Source organism: Protopterus annectens, chromosome 16.part0 (assembly GCF_019279795.1).
Source record: "Protopterus annectens isolate FY-2018-M chromosome 16.part0, PAN1.0, whole genome shotgun sequence".
NCBI classification, from domain to species: domain Eukaryota; kingdom Metazoa; phylum Chordata; order Ceratodontiformes; family Protopteridae; genus Protopterus; species Protopterus annectens.
The window spans coordinates 661,399,559-661,416,164 of record NC_056750.1 but is presented as its reverse complement, the minus strand read 5'-3'; the positions used below and the strand labels follow the sequence as shown (position 1 = coordinate 661,416,164).

At 39.4% G+C, this 16,606-nt stretch overlaps 1 protein-coding gene across 1 annotated transcript in view; it reads left to right on the top strand.

The window, feature by feature from the left end:
• LOC122790639 (whirlin-like) overlaps window positions 1-4,094 on the top strand; it is a 288,251-nt gene extending 284,157 nt beyond the window's left edge. Inside the window, exon 5 of the mRNA XM_044058164.1 lies at window positions 3,837-4,094. Coding sequence (XP_043914099.1) covers window positions 3,837-4,094 — 258 coding nt within the window. The remainder of the gene's footprint in view (window positions 1-3,836) is intronic.
• Window positions 4,095-16,606: the final 12,512 nt, after the last annotated feature.

Below are 16,606 nucleotides of genomic sequence, written 5' to 3'. Positions count from 1 at the left end.
ATACCTTTTATATTAATTTGAATGGCATTTATGCTATTTTCTTTATCAAAAGCAAATGATGTCATCAAAAATCAGAATGCTAAGATTTTTTGTGGAGAGAGGTAATAGATAAATTGCCAGTAAAAGGATATATGCTACATAAAAAGAAAATTGATAACAATGGACTCAATAAGCCCTGTGTAGGCTTCATGCACAGTGTACATGGAGTTTGCATGTTTGCATGTCAGTGTGCTTTGAGTGGTACCAAGCAGTGCATATTAATGACATATGGCACTCCTAAGTTAGGATTCATGGCTGGCAACAGTGTTGCTCAGTAGGAAACCATGTAAGCAAACATGGATACAATTCTACTTAAAGCTGAGCAGCTACCGTCTGCGGATTTGCATAGAATGCCACAATGACCACATAGCTGTGAATCTGTTAGTGTAACATATCTCCACAAAGGTCAACATAATTCAGGGACATTTAACCAGAAACAGGGATGTATTTGCCATAGATGGCAGCAGTAGCGTTGTCGCCTTACATCAAGAGGTTCTCCAGTTCGATTCTCGGCTGGGGTGCCTTCTCTGTGGAGCCTGCATGTCCTCCCTGCATTCGTGCGGGTTTTTTCTGGGTGCTCTAGTTTCTTCCCACAGTACAAAGACATGCATCTGGAGCGTTTCTCCACGGACTCTGCTGAAAATTGGCTTTGTTCTAAATCGGACTTTCCTGGTAAACAAATGTTAAATAAATAAAAAAATAAATAAATAAGATGTTACATAGAAATGTTGTAGAATGAAACTCAAACATACCTGTCATCCTCTTTAAGCAAGATATATGGACAAAGGTATACATAATGGGGGACAAAGGCCCAAAAATAGGGACAGATTGTTAATATTGCACTTCCAGACTTAGAAAGTTGATAGAATAATAGGTAGTATTTTAGCATGAACTTTATGAAGAGCATGAAATTTTAAACTCAAATGTCAGTCATCGCTTTCTGACTTCAGTCTGCAATGACATGCCAATGATTTGCCAGAAAACGAAACTGTTATGAAAGTTCACAAATATAAGACAAAAATTGGACATTCTACACAAATCAGGACAAGTAAGAGGTATGAGCTCAAATGTATATAATATTGAATCAGATCAGTCCAGAGATCATCCCAGTGATATGGCAGAAAGCCACAGATTTGATGAGGAAAACATTTGGATATCCTGGGAATATCTGGATAGTTGAGAGGTATGAATGGGAAGTATATGGTCCAAACACAGTATAGGATAGTGTACCTATAGTGCAGAGTATTGTGATATCCAATTCTTGGCATTCTGTACTGAAGCTGTGTTAATGATCTGTAACAGGACATGAGCTGCCATGTAAAAAGATCACTTAGGGGAAGTGTGCGCATTGAATAGGGACACACAGATGAATTGTAAGAATGAACACAGGGAAAGAGGACAGGTGAAACTCCCTCATGTACAGCAGAGAAGGGCATGTCAGTGGAAGGTGGTTATAGCAGCAACACCAAACACATATCTATGTGGTACAGTATGGACAGTACAGTGAAAATGTATTGTCTGTGACTGTCACACAAGGTGTCATAACAATGGGGAGGTTGTCTGTGTGAGATAAACATCCTTACATGAACAATGCAGAGGACATATATCAGGGATCTGACATGGAATTGGGGTAGGGTGCATATTGTGAAGCTGTGCAAACTGATATGCCTGAATATGAGTGTAGTCTCAGCAGAGGTCTCCATCAAGGTGACCACAAGGTAAAGGGCCATGCAAAGCATTACAAGAACCAACCACAATCATGGACAATATCAGAATAATACCACTACTAACTCCATGCCTCTGACATACCTTATGTGATATGCAATGATAAGAGATGAGCCTGCACACACACACACTTGAACAGCTATTATGATACATCCACACTCTATGAGGGTAACCATGCACATTGTGCTGGCATTGTAATATCTGCAAGAGGTGTTGGGAGGAACACTGTTATACCTGTATGCGACATTATGGGCAATACAGGCTAGTTGCCTTGTGTGCATGGCATATATATGGCACAATCCACACTGTCACAGAAAAGATACATGTCGTTAATGTTGTCAAACACCCATGCATGTAGTGTGTGCATAAGCAGAAGAAGTAGCACGCATGCATCTGGTGTAACAACTTGATTGGTGTTCTGTACCACCAGACAGTCATGTATATTCCACAGAAAGAATACCTAGCTGTGGCCAATAAGCTATGAGACAGAACACTGTGACAAAAGTGGCACACTTCAGTTGCACTTCACTGGAAGATGTGTAGGGAGGTACATGAAGAAGGGTGCATTGTACACAGATATTGGTGTGATGAAGGCTGGGAACCATGATGTTAGTTTGCCCTCTGATGTGCATGTCCTTCACATACCCAGTACTTGTTATTCAAGGGAGTAGTTGGCACTGTGACCACATGCTGGTGAATGTACCAGTTACCATCTATCCCAGGACACAGATCACATACCTACTGGTCTGATTATAGGGCATGATGTCCACATTATACTTGTGGTGTGTGTGTTTCCTGATTCAACAATTCCCTTCATGTTTCTTGTCAATGCAGGTGTTGTCATGGCTGTGGGAGCAGTTTTTGGTATGTGTTGATGCTGTCTGTATTATACTAATATCTCAGTTGGAGTCAATGATTGCCCACAATCTGTAGTCCTTCAGGCAGCTGTTTGGACACAGCATATATATGTCATCTACAATGTCTATCACTTAACTAATGAGCAGAAAAGGGCCTAGCAGACAGCCCTGATGTATCAGTCTGATCACTGGACCTGACATATAGGTTATGTCACACATTTCAACATAGTGAAATGCCACATATGTCATACACTGGTCTATCCATTTGGTGATGTAGCTGTTTATGGCCACATATGACAGTGTTGATTGAATAGCTCAGTGTGGATTTGTATCAAATGCCTTGACCCGGTCAAGTTCCACAAGATGATACTGTTGTCATCATGCATACCCTCAGTGGCCTCTTTGAAGACATCTATCAGATGTAACAGACATAATGTAGCATTAAGAACTCACACAGCTCTGTTGAACACTTCTGGAATATTACTAGTGTACATGTAGAAGAGGTCCATGATAACATGTTGGTCTACCTCCCAGTCAAGGAAAGTCAGGATGTCTCTATAAATGCATGCATCAGGTGCTGTTCCCCCAACTCAGGTGGATGTATGTTGATACGCAACCTTGTATGGGAACATAGGCCATGTGGAGGGTGTGTTGAACTGTATATTCAACCATATCAGGAAGGTGTATGTGCTGAGTCATGCCATAGGTGATCTGTGATGATGTCACAAACCATGGATCCTGTGTTATAGGCCTCTATGAAGGTTCATAGGTTCATAGGTAGGTACTAGGCTATTGGCCCTAGGGTCTATATAAGCCTAGCCAAAGGTACCCTGGTTTTTGCCACCCAAGAAAATTATTTTCCTGTGCCACTGTCAAGCAGAGCCACAGAAGTGATCCCCGGGATGAATTTCCTATCTCCCATCCAATCATCAAGATTTTTCTTGAACAGTGCTAATGAGGAGCTTATAGGTTCCGTGCACACTGCCTATCATGATCTGGCCTAGTGTTCTGACACAATCCCCATGCAGGTATCATTGAGTAAACCTCCAAGCTGAGGATTAACCCTTACGTCATTTGATGGGTAACCAATTGGCTCACTGACAGAACACATCACATGAAAGTTGGTGAATCAGCCTGTAGTAGTAGAGCTGTCACCATTGGCAAACCCAAGACTTTGGCACTTCATGGTTTGAACTCTATTTCTCAACAATTCAGGGTAAAGTATATGGCCTTTGGTTTACCAGGTCAATCCAAAACAAGCCTGGAATTGTTTGGGCCTTGTTTTCTTTGGTTTACATGATTGACTCAGTAGTTATCAGTAAGACCTGTTTGGATGATAACTCAGGACCTCATCTTGCTGCCTGTGTACTTGCAGATCTCTGTGTATTTCATAGCCCTAGACAGAGTAGTAGCAACGGTGGAGTAGCTGTCTCTTTCGTTGATGCTTCAGATGTCCCACGTGAATGCTGGTAGATCTAACATCTTTGAGTATATGCTGGGGCAGGACTGAATTGCAGAATGCTTGTGGTTTACTGTCAGTTTTATTGTACTGGGGCTTTTCTGCAAGAGTTCTCTGACTTCCTTTTCAGCCTGGTGCATCATTACCCATAATGGACATAATTAGTTACTTCGGTGCCTTGGTTGATGACAAACCCAGTGGCCTTTCCATGGAACTTTCTTCATATTTTTAGAAAGTTTTGCCTTTATTGATTGCTACTGCCACCTTCTTAAAGGACACTCACTGTACTTGGTGTTGCAACATGTTGCTGTAACCAGACTTGAGAAAAGCAGCATTATGTTCAGAATATCACCTGTTCCACTTCAAGCTGGACCTCCACATGACTCATTCCCCTAATAATGAACCAATGTGAAATAAAAATTTTAGAAAAACTCTATATTGGCTCTCTTATTCACGTACTGAGAGTTTCTTTGGGGTCAGTGGCAGTTTTCCTTATTTTTGATAGCTGTTTATAATATGAGCAACCCATGTTTTGGACCAAGTGGCTAAAGTGTGTATATACCCCAGACTGGTAGTTAGTCATGATGTTAGATGGATCCTAAGCTTTCTGGGATGTACCAGCTGGGGATGGTGATTAGAGTTCATTTGAAAGAGAACCTGTCTGTTTGAGGCCAATCTGAGTTTTAATGTCCGTTATGGAGCATACCAAACAGATGTAATCCACATGAAGAAAATGCTCTTGTGCAATGAGATTTCTGCCACACATAATCATGCTGTTTCATGTGATATGCATTCTTTGCAGTCCAGTCCATCTTGCCATAACAACCTTAACACGTTTCTTTATCCTTAGTTTGAGGATGCTACACAGATATTTTGATACAGTTGCCTAGATCAGGACATTCCCTCCTTCTAGAATGTGTCAGTGCTAAATAGCAGTAGACCTTGTGTAAATAATTTTGTTTTGCTTTTCTGAGTTTTCCTTTTATCATTTATGAAAACATTATAGCTTCAGTATCATTTGTATATGCAGCCTGTTGTGATTTTTGACCCAGGACAATCTTGACAGATAAGGTTTTGCTTCTGGTCAGTGAGTCCAGTGCATTTCCCCCACTGTTTAACCATCAGTGAGGGAAGGAGGATTTTTCTTCCATCTTTAAAGATGTTGCTTATCTTTTCATCTCAAAAGACCATCAGATCCTGCTCAGTCTGTAGTCTGCCATTCATAAACAAGATCGCTGAGAAAGTGGACTGCACAGAGCCGAGTTCTTATTTAACATTCCAAGACCTACTTTATCATTGACAGTCTTACTTTAGATGAAGAGACAGCACTGGGTCTGCATGTACAGTGGTGGTGGTAGTGTCATTGTTAGAATAAAGAGATCAATGATTATTTTCCATCTTGGTTTTCACTGATCTGTCCTTTGCATTTGGTATGGTAGACATCAACATTCTGATGGCTCACTTTCCTCCTCGGTGTGGTTTAACATCCACTGTACTTAGACGGTTTGCATCTTACCCTTCAGGTCATACTCATGTTGTAGTTTCTAGAATTAATTTCTCAGTAGCAACCCAATGACTTTCAGAGGTTCTCAGAGCTCCATAGTTACTGCACTGCTGTTTGGTGTAAAGTTGCTGCCACTGTGTAAGGTCATAAGAGGGCCCATTATCAACTGCAGCTGGTATACTGACTCCAGTTGTAGCTTTAATTTTTGCAAGGTCCTGAGCAATATTTTACCACTGCAGAATGCTGCTGAGATGATAAACTCACCTGGATGACATCAACCTGACATAATATCAGTGGTGATAAAACAGAAGCAGTAATTGTGCCTGCCATCACCTGACCCTTATAGGTTCTGTTACTTTCTCCCTTTATTTAATTTTCTGAGTGGAAGGGATCATGTGGAGTTAGTTTTTACTGCATTGCGCATAATGTTTGATAATAGGTTCACACTTAAGAAATGTGAGACTGCTATAATCAAGACATGTCATTTCCATCATAAAAATATTGTCACGATGTAGTAGCTTATTCCTTCAGTGGACTTTGCAGTGGTAGTTCATGTCCTAATATCTTCATACTAGGACTGCTGTAATTGTCTTTACCTTAGGCCTGCATGAAAAGGCCTGACACATTTGAAATGTGTGTAGAACATGGCTGCCAGGCTTTTGGTTGGAGTATCTTGTTCCGGTTATGTTACTCTTGTACTGTAGGATCAGCATCCATTGCTAGGCACTGCCAGATTAGTGTTTAAAAGGCTGCTATAGAAGTTTTGTGTGCTGAACAGTCTGTGATCTTTCTGTTTCTAAGGTTTCCTAGTCCCATGTTGCCTGGCTGTCTTTCTAATGCCATAAGATGAGGATCCTGGTTGTTCTCGGGATCCACCTTGAGATCTCAATGTTATCCTTTACCAGCCTAGCTTCACTCCTGTGGGATCAATTATCTTCCTTATCCCTGATACAGGCATATGATTCTGAGACCCCATTTCAGAGATTCCTAAAATCCCATTTGCTTGGTGACAGGACACAACCAGGAAGCAAATTAAGCTTCTAAATGGATTGGATAACATGATGGTAACGTGGAATCTAGACGTCCTTTGCATCCAGGACGCAAGGTGGAATTGTTGAGCAGCAATGCCACTTGGTTTGTGATACAAAGTATACTATTCAAGGGGAATGACAGAGCAGAAATTGTGTGGGAATTGTGGTGAAGGGAGAGTCTTCTGAAGAGGAATTTCACTGAGGAATGTTAGTAACATACTTGTGGAAATCAGTCTCCAGTGTAAAGACAGAGCATTATTCATAATCTCAGCCTATGTCCCACATGGCAGGGTTGTGATAGTGAGGAAGAGTGTGTATTTAGGCAGCAGTTTCAGGACCTATTATACAAAGCAAGACAATATGAGTCGGTTGTAGATAATGAGAGAACTGAATGCTAAATATTGGACAGATAGCGAAGGAGATGAGGACTGTGTGGGTTAACATGGATGGAGTAGCAGGAATAAAGGAGCGGCCATTTTACACTTCTGATTGGTAAATGGCTTAATGGTGGCCAACACATGGGTCATCAAGAAAGACAGTCACAAGACTACATATAAGAGTGGCATAAGTGCAACTCAGGTAGTCTTCCTCCTAGTACGGAAAGGGCATTGGGGTAGAATCAGAGATTGCAAAGTCATCCACAGGGAAAATGTAGGCCCACAGCATAAACCACTTGTGGCTTCAGTCAGTTGCAAGCAGTGATCAGGGACTCTAAGATCAACAGATACTAGGCTGAAAACCTCAAAGCTGAGTGGAGTGAAAACACAAACGTTAAAGGAAATATTCAAAGCTCTAGCCTCTCAGAAAGAAGAGAACATAGAAGGACTTGAAGAAGAAGAATGTCAGCCTCTCAGCATGTGTGAGGGCTATAAATAGATATGCCAGTGAGCCAGGTATGTAAATAGGGTACCTAAGAAAAGCTTTTAGTGGAATGCAGAAGTCTAGGAAATTATCAAAAAAAAATATGGAGTGCAGAAAAAGGTGTGAGATAGAAAAGACAGACCAGGCTAAGAAGGAATACTGGTTGGCTAACAAAGAAGCTAAGAAAGCAGCCACAATACCAAAGAATACGGCATCAGAAACACTCTACCAGCTTATGGAAAGTAACTCAGCAGGTTACACAAAGAAACTATCAGGTTGCAAGGCAAAGACAGAAAGGTAAAGATGATAGTCATCGGACAAAAGTTATAACTGATGACAGCAACAACTTGCTCACCAATCCATTAGGACATCAAAGTCAGATGGAAGGAGAACTTGCAGCATCTTCTGAATGAAGTAAACACCACAGAAGTTGTACTGCTCTATACATAGCCTAGAATAAAAGAAGAGGAGGAGCCCACACTAAAAGAAGTAAGACTAGCACTTAGAAAAATAAACTCAGGGAAAGCATCAAGCTCAAATGGTGTCACAATAAATATGATCAATTCACAGTAATATGGAGAGAAAAGCATATCCCAGGTGAGTAGATAATAAGCATTGTAGTGCCAGTGTGCAATAACAAAGGGGCATTCATTGTAGTGCCAGTGTGCAATAACAAAGGGGGCATTCATTGTAGTGCCAGTGTGCAATAACAAAGGGGGCATTCATTGTAGTGCCAGTGTGCAATAACAAAGGGGGCATTCATTGTAGTGCCAGTGTGCAATAACAAAGGGGCATTCATTGTAGTGCCAGTGTGCAATAACAAAGGGGGCATTCATTGTAGTGCCAGTGTGCAATAACAAAGGGGGCATTCATTGTAGTGCCAGTGTGCAATAACAAAGGGGGCATTCATTGTAGTGCCAGTGTGCAATAACAAAGGGGACATTCATTGTAGTGCCAGTGTGCAATAACAAAGGGGCATTCATTGTAGTGCCAGTGTGCAATAACAAAGGGGGCATTCATTGTAGTGCCAGTGTGCAATAACAAAGGGGACATTCACACTTATGGCAGTCAGCTGGTATCAGACACCTATCACAGTGCATGAAGCTACTATAGAAGGTGATTGATAAAGAAATACACACAGCAGGAGATAGTAAGATGCAAGATGAGCAGGTTAGATTTAGATTAGGATGCAGCACAACCAACCCAATGTTAACAGTGAGACACACAGTGGAGCAGAAGCTAGAGGTTAGGAAAGACTACAACTGGGCATTCCTAGACTACTAGAAAGCATATGCCAAAGACTCAAGAAAGCTGATTTGGGTAGTCTTTAGATGGTTAGAAGTCTGTAAAAAGTGGTAGATTCAGTGCAGGTTATGTAGAAGGCTGCAATGTTACAAGTATAATCAATATTTGAACTCATAGATGGGATTCCCAGTGGGAGATGGTATGCATCAGGGTTCAGCTCTGATCCCACTACTGTTCATACTGGGGATGGACTATATTAGCAAACAGGTTGCAGAGGACAGATCAACAAAGCAGCTGTTTGCAGACAATATGGCATTACAAGCAGACTCTGAACAGGAAAATTACATGCATAGCTCGACCTGGCCAAAGCTTTTTACACAATTCCCCAATCAGGCATAGTAGAAAAGCTAAATAAACTGAGAATAAGCCCCTATTTCACCTGCTGGATTGCCAACTGGCTGACAGATAGAAAACAGATAATTAAAATAGGGGAAGTTACCTCGAAAAAGAGACCAGTCACCAGTGGAGTCCCCCAGGGTTCTGTGCTGGGGCCTCTGTTGTTTGGCATTTATGTTTTCTGAAGTAAAAGACAAAACCAAAGGGATCTGGCTGATTAAGTTTGCAGATGACTGTACGTTAGGAGCAGTCATTGAATCCCCATATGACTTAGCCATCCTCCAGGAAGTTTTGTCTAAATTAAATAAGTGATGTCCAAATAATGGTCTGAAACTAATTGCCAAAAATGCATTATTGTATCCTTTGGGACGTTATCTACCCAAGGGAGCTACCACACTGACAATACATCTCTTGCATTTGACCCAGTTGTTTGGGATCTTATGTGGACAATGGCCAACATGTGTCTATTGTTGTAAGAAAATCTTTCTCTATTGTACAGCATATAAACAAAATAATTGCATCTAGATCTAGGGATCTCACTGGCCCCCCTTTAATCAGCCCTTGTTAGGCTAATCATTGAATATAATGCCCCCTTTGGCATGTATCTGTCCAGACACATGCAACTAATGGAATGTCCACAGAGATACATTACTAAAAGGATACAAGGTCTAAACAACATGTCCTATATGGACCGACTGAAAGTCCTGTCACTGTATTCGCTATCCTACAGACTGCTAAGAGGTGACTTGTGTCTAACATACATGGCATTCTCTGACCCATTACTGATGGATTTACTGCACATCAGCAAGTAAATGGCATCAGAAATGCTAAGTCTAGGGATCTAAACCTGCTACATCAACAGAATGGTTGGAGGGACAAGTATATTTCACAGAGGATACCACTGTTGTGGAACAGCGTCTATATTACCATATCGAACATTTAGGTTAGTGAATATCTAAATGTCGAACTGGTAATATCGAAAAATTAAAACAGTGAACAGCCGATTTAATGTAGGGAATGAATTCCCTTGGCCGAAAAAAAAAAATTAAACCAAAATGAAGTGGGGGGCTTCACACCCCACACCCCTGATGTGGGGGGTTGTGCCCCATACACCCCCGCTAACTAAATATACCAATTCCGAGATCACTCTATAGTGGGGAAAGGGGCAAAATCCGTATAACGGCCAAGGGAATTCTTTCCCTGCGTTAAATCGGCTGTTCACGTTTTTTTGCTTTCGCTATTACCAGTTCGATGCTTAGGTATTCGCTAACCTAAATGTTCGATCAAGTAATAAGAACCCATGGAACAGACTCCCCAGCCACATAAAACAAAGTTCATCCCTGTCCATTTTCAAGTGCATCCTAGATCTATGGATGGTAAAAAGAAAATTTACCCCAGGACTGTCCCCTGTACTACTAATGGACAGAAGTAGCTCTTAAATGCTTTATCTATATACATTTTTATATAGTAATATTGTTATAGGTTTTTATGCTCACATTATTTATGATATGATTTCTGTTAGTATTATTATTATGGGTAATATATAATTATTGACCATGGAATAGGTAAGGGCAATCTATAACCAAATGCAATAGGATATTTTGAGCACAAAAAGAGAAATTGTCTCGGCTTAAATAGCACACAGGGGCAACCAGCCTATTACTTATGTATGAACCTATCAGTAAATGATAGCAAAATGGATTGCAAAGCTGAAGGCAGATAGAATGAATCTGAATACAGATAAGACAGTTGTCATGACAGCAAATGGAGGAAGTAAGAAGAAGCTGAAAACTGAGACTGAAAGAAAATATTGGAGTGGGTCAAGGATCCGGAGTGGTTGAGGTGAAGGGATATCTGAATGGGGATGTCCAAGCTAGAATCAGAGAATCATAGGGGATGTAGCCAGCTGGCACAGAGTCTAAGGGTGGTGTGTGACAAAAGAGTGCTAAAGAAACTGAAACATAAGGTGAATAAAACAGCTGTGTAACCAGCACTTCTGCATGGTGCAAAACCTGGACAGTGAAGGAAGAGCAATTAAGGAATCTAGAAGTGATGGAGATGAAGTGCCTGAGATGTTTGGTAGGGTGCACACTATGCAACAGATGAAATAATTACATCAAACCAAAAGCCAAAGTATTTCCAATTGCAAAAAAAAGGTCAAAGAGAATAAATTACAGTCGTTTGCATATGTGCAGGAAAGCAGAAAACAATTTTGGTAAAAATTATCTTAGAGACAGAAAAAAGTCAAGAGGAAATGAGGGCATCCAGCAAAGAGGTAGAAGGACTTGGAGAGATGACCTGTGACAGTCAAGTCTGGCTGTCAAAGAAAGAAGGAGAATTGCACTAAACTGAGATGGACGGTGACAGATAATACAACACCATGACCTCACAAGCTAATTGTGCTACGCATTCCTAACACCCAGCCTGAATATTGCTTTGATGACTGTTACAAGCTTATTATTACGACAGTGCCAAAATCTGTAAATCCTGTAAAAGTTTCTACACATCTGTTAATTATTTTTTCCTGCTGTATATGGAGATATGCCATTTGCATTGAATATGATATATATTTAAGTAGGATTCCAGTTGAATCAGTTGCATAATGAAAACAATACAAACTTTAAGTTAGATACATGTACTATCAACAATTAGCAAAGTGCTAATGTTAGACTGAATGTTTTCATAATTTTACTATAATAGTCCTGTTTTGCAAATTGTTACAAAGCCAGTTTATAGGATCCTCAGATGCTTTTAGTACAGAGAGTTTATGTAGCAGAAGGTCATACTTTAAGGAGTCAAACACTCTTCTTAGATTGTGATAGTCCTTTATCCATATTGACAAATGTTGTGTATGTACGTAAACAATGAGTCAATGAGCTCTAAATCACTGTTTAAATACATTTGTGGTTTATGATGCAAAATCTTTTCTCATAACTGTTTTCACTGACATTTCTGTTCTTCTACCCATCACCCTATCCCTTAGCCTCTAACAAACTACCATGCTTCCATCACAACTACCCCCACCACACCCCCACCCCTTGTCTTCCTTTGTCAACCATCCTGGCTGCCTCTTTCTGCCATATTTCTTCTCTATTTATGTTGTCATTCCTTGTTTTACCCCCTATCATTCTGTTCCTCATCTATTGCCACTCCATCTCAACAGTCTCTGTTACTGTTTGCGCAGACAATGTGGAGGATTAAGGCTAGAAGCTGTTAATAGGCCATTTCCTGTGAGATAGGGTTTGATTCAATCTGCATCCATTTAAATTACTAATTACGTCAGCTAACTGTGATCTTCGGTTACCCCTGAATAAGGAGCTCATGTCCAGTGGACTTACCTGGTCAACAAATAAAAATAAAATTAAATAAAATACATTTCTCTCTAGCAGATCAGTCTCCAACCTCCAAAATTCCAAGACTTTTGCCTTTTTTGTATTGTCCTTAATCATATTCCAAAATAAGGGGTAACAGTTCATGCTATGGTGTAATTACTGTTGCCTACTGATTCTCTAATTGCCAGATGAAGAATTTAATTCCCACCCCAATTCTACCAGTACCTCAATTACCATTCCGTGCCACTAAATTTAAATCTTGCAAGAAAATGTCCCATATTACTGTTGCTTTCTTATTTCCTACTTTTTAAGCTTTATCATCATTTAAACCTTAAAATCTAATCACAAACAAAAAAGCTAGGCAATAGTACTGGAACATATGTAGTGTCACCGCTATTATATTGAGCGGAGTGAAAAAAGGAGTAAAGGCTGCTGGTGGGCAGATCCATCTTGCAATTCAAGAGTACTGTTCAGAGGCAAGAAGGTAGAGAGAGAGGGAGACCTGGAACATGCTGATCATGTGATCAGATTTTAAAGACTACAGGGATGCAAGGTTGTCAGTCTCTATAACATTTCATTATGGACTGACATGTGAAGGCTGTCTAGAACTACAACAAAACTAGGGTAAATAATCAAGACACTAGTGTGGCAAGTTTTCCGAGTCATTAGAAAGGCAAGGAAAGACAAATACGATAGAGTGAAATAATTTTAAGGGGCAGAAACTAAGATTTACAACAAATAATTGCATAAACACAGTCAACATAAGACCCATATATATGGTTTCACTTCAGAATCCTGAAATATCACAATCCTGAATTTCAGAAAACTTTATAATCTGGAAGCCCAAAATCCTGAAAATTCAAAATCTTGAAAACTCAGAATCCTAAATCCCAAAAGACTGAAAACACACAGGATGCATATACTAACTATAGAGAACACAAACCAGGTTACATTCCCCCAAATATAAGCAGGGGGGCAAGCCCACCTGCACCCCCACACCCCGCTTCTTAAATATATCAACTCCAAGACTGCACTTCACTGCACTATCATGAGTTATGTTGTAGTATAGCAAGTTAAAAGGGAATGTTACTAAGGTTACAACAGGCAGTCATGAACACATGTGATGGTATGTTTGCCATTTTTTTCTGTGGAGTGCAATCTTGGAGTTTATATATTTAATTAGCAGGGGGTGTGGGGGTGGGCGCAGGGTGGCTTGCCCCCCTGCCAATATTTGGTGAAAAGTGCTATCCTTTGTCTTGTATGTGTTTCTCTGTGTTCTTGTACTGGAATATTGTCATTCTTTCTGTCCTATATATTTTCATTATTTTGTGATTCAGGATTTTGAGTTTTCAGGATTTTGGGTTCCAGATTATGAAGTTCAGGATTGTGATGTTTCAGGATTCTGAAGTGAAACTATGTATATAAAATCACTTGACAAAGCATTGCATCATACTGCTGCAGACAGAATAACTCATAAGTGACAGCTCTAAAGCACAAATTCTCATAAGGTATGTACTTTATATATAAGCAGCTGTAAAACCACAAATAAAGAATTTGCAAGGGGTAGGCTCTGCTTTATTCTCATTGCAAGGTTATTGCACCTCAAAGAAAGAACAAGTCTAAAGAGAAAATGTAACAACTGTCTTTTTGTTATCTGAGTTACACTGACCTCAGATAATACAAAATTCACTAAAAGGCAAACCTATAAAAACTGACTCTTCAGTGGAAAGAGCAAGAAAACATAACCATCTGACAACTTGAATCAGTATGTGCCAGAAACTGTGAGCCAAACTTTGGTCTTCAGAGCAGTTGTCTATATTGTTTGAAGATGTGCTTCAGATTAACTTACCATACAACATTTAATATTTAATATTTCACCTTAATTTAGATTTAGAATCATGCCTGAATTAATCTGAATATGTTTCATTCCTAGCGTAAGTATTTCTAGCAGGATAATAAATTATCAGTCATCTTACTGTATAAAATTCTCTGTAATGCTTTACCAGAACAGCTGGTACATCAGTAACACTAGCAGGAAATTAGTTTCTCTTGCTATTATTATTGTCAGCATGATTTAAATGAATATTTAATTTGATGTCATTTCTTTCACTTCAGAATAAAATGCTATATCTGTGCTCCTGATATCATACAGGCTTCCTAAATGTTGTTTATCTATTCACTGTAGCTATTTTTTTCATCTCTCAGGTAATGTCTAAAAAGGTCCATAAAGGCCTAGGTACTCAATGGTTACCAAATAAAAATAAATCATGTGACGAGCAATATCAAACTAATCAAACCATCTTCCTGCAGCTAACTCTGACATGGCATTAATTTGCATGTTTTTTTTTCTCTTATTAGAGAGGAGGATCTGCTCACAACTGTGGCAAACTAAAAGTTGGTCATGTGATCCTTGAAGTAAATGGAGTGCCAATGCTGGGGAAGGAGCACCAAGAGGCAGCCCGCATGATTGCCGAAGCTTTTAAAACCAAAGAGAAGGACTGGATTGATTTCCTTGTTACGGAATTCAGTGTAGCACTATAGGATGTATGTGCTCTGTGAGCAGATTTAAGAGACTCTAAATATATATCTCTCTAACCCATTTATTGTCACAGACACTGGTAACAAGAGGGGAGCTGGACAGAAAAAATCATAATGGATAAAGCAAGACTGAGATGTTTGTGCTGATGGTAGGAGCCGGGGGCAAGGTAGAGTGATGCCAGGATGGAAGTGACCAAATCCTGATATAACAAAAATATAAAAGTCAGCTAAGTTTCTGCCATTGTTTGCCTTTTAAATATACTCTCTTAACATATTCTCCCTCATGTTATTGTGGAATGCACATAAATGATACAGAGACAAACAACTGTAATTATTTTTATTTTTTTAATCAAAGTAAGGCTGTTTTTACTCTTGCTATATTGTAGCCTAATCATTTGTAAATATTTTTTTAAGTTGAAAACAAATGCACCCTGCTAATTAACAATGAATGTGATGGTTTGCCTTCTATTTCTACATGCTTATTAAGTGGATAGTACTGCTAGAAAGTTGCAGTATCTCACTCCCTTTACTGTCTGTAGGAAGACAGTGTAAACTTAGCACGTCTGTTTTTGCAGCATTTCTAACCTGGTTTCTGTTAACTACTTCTTGACTGATTATTCTAGAAGGTTTTAAGTGGCTGAAGCTATATCATTTATTATCCAACCTCACTCAGCCAAGAAATAAAATACATCTGGGAATAGTAATGTATCTGAGTCAAAATGGCTAACAGTAGGGTCCCTGAGCCAGTTACTGTCTCTTCACACAGCCTAGCTTTTTATTACTGTGTTTGTTCAGTAATAAGCTATTTCAGGAAGAAAAGTAAATGCAGTGTTAAATACTGGTATGCGAAACATGATGCTTGTTCATTCCAAGCCATGAACTGTTCATGTCATTAGCAATGATTATATGGTGCAAACAAAATGTCTGTAACTGTTTAGACAGCTCCCTTCTTTTTCCATAGGTAATAATCTGTTGCTAAGGAAATGCATTTTAAAAGAAAAAGCGATTAAACATGGTTTAATGACACAAATTTACAATTTAACTAGAAAATAGCGGTAGTGAAGGGTGCTTATGTATTTAGAAAATTATCTGTTTCTTCCACATGGCATATTATATAAGATATCAGTAGATCTATTCTTAGATAAAGTTCTATCATTCTTGTTTTATATGAAAATGATTGAGAGATAATCATGGCTGCTTTTATGTATGCACTATTATTTTTTGCAAGTCACAATATTTCTAAGTTACCTCACATCAAAGTACATGGCAGATTTAGGAAAATGAGATCTGCTATTTTGCCGTTAACTATCTGACACTCAGTAGAAAAACATACATTTCCCTAACTTTTGTTGACAATTTTGGGACTATACCACCATAGTGTCATTTGTTACATTTGTAGTACATCATAAAGGCAGTGCAGTTTCTTTGTTAACCCAAGACAAAATGTTAGGGTACCCAGCACAACATTCCTTGAAGGTATTGTCTGTATCACAAAATAACTAACTAAATGACTAAATAAGTAAAGGGGCACTACGGAGCTTGCTAAGATGTGCATGTGATTAGATACAGCAGGTTTGATTCCAGTTTGGTTACAAAGCCACCCATGAGGCATTTCATTC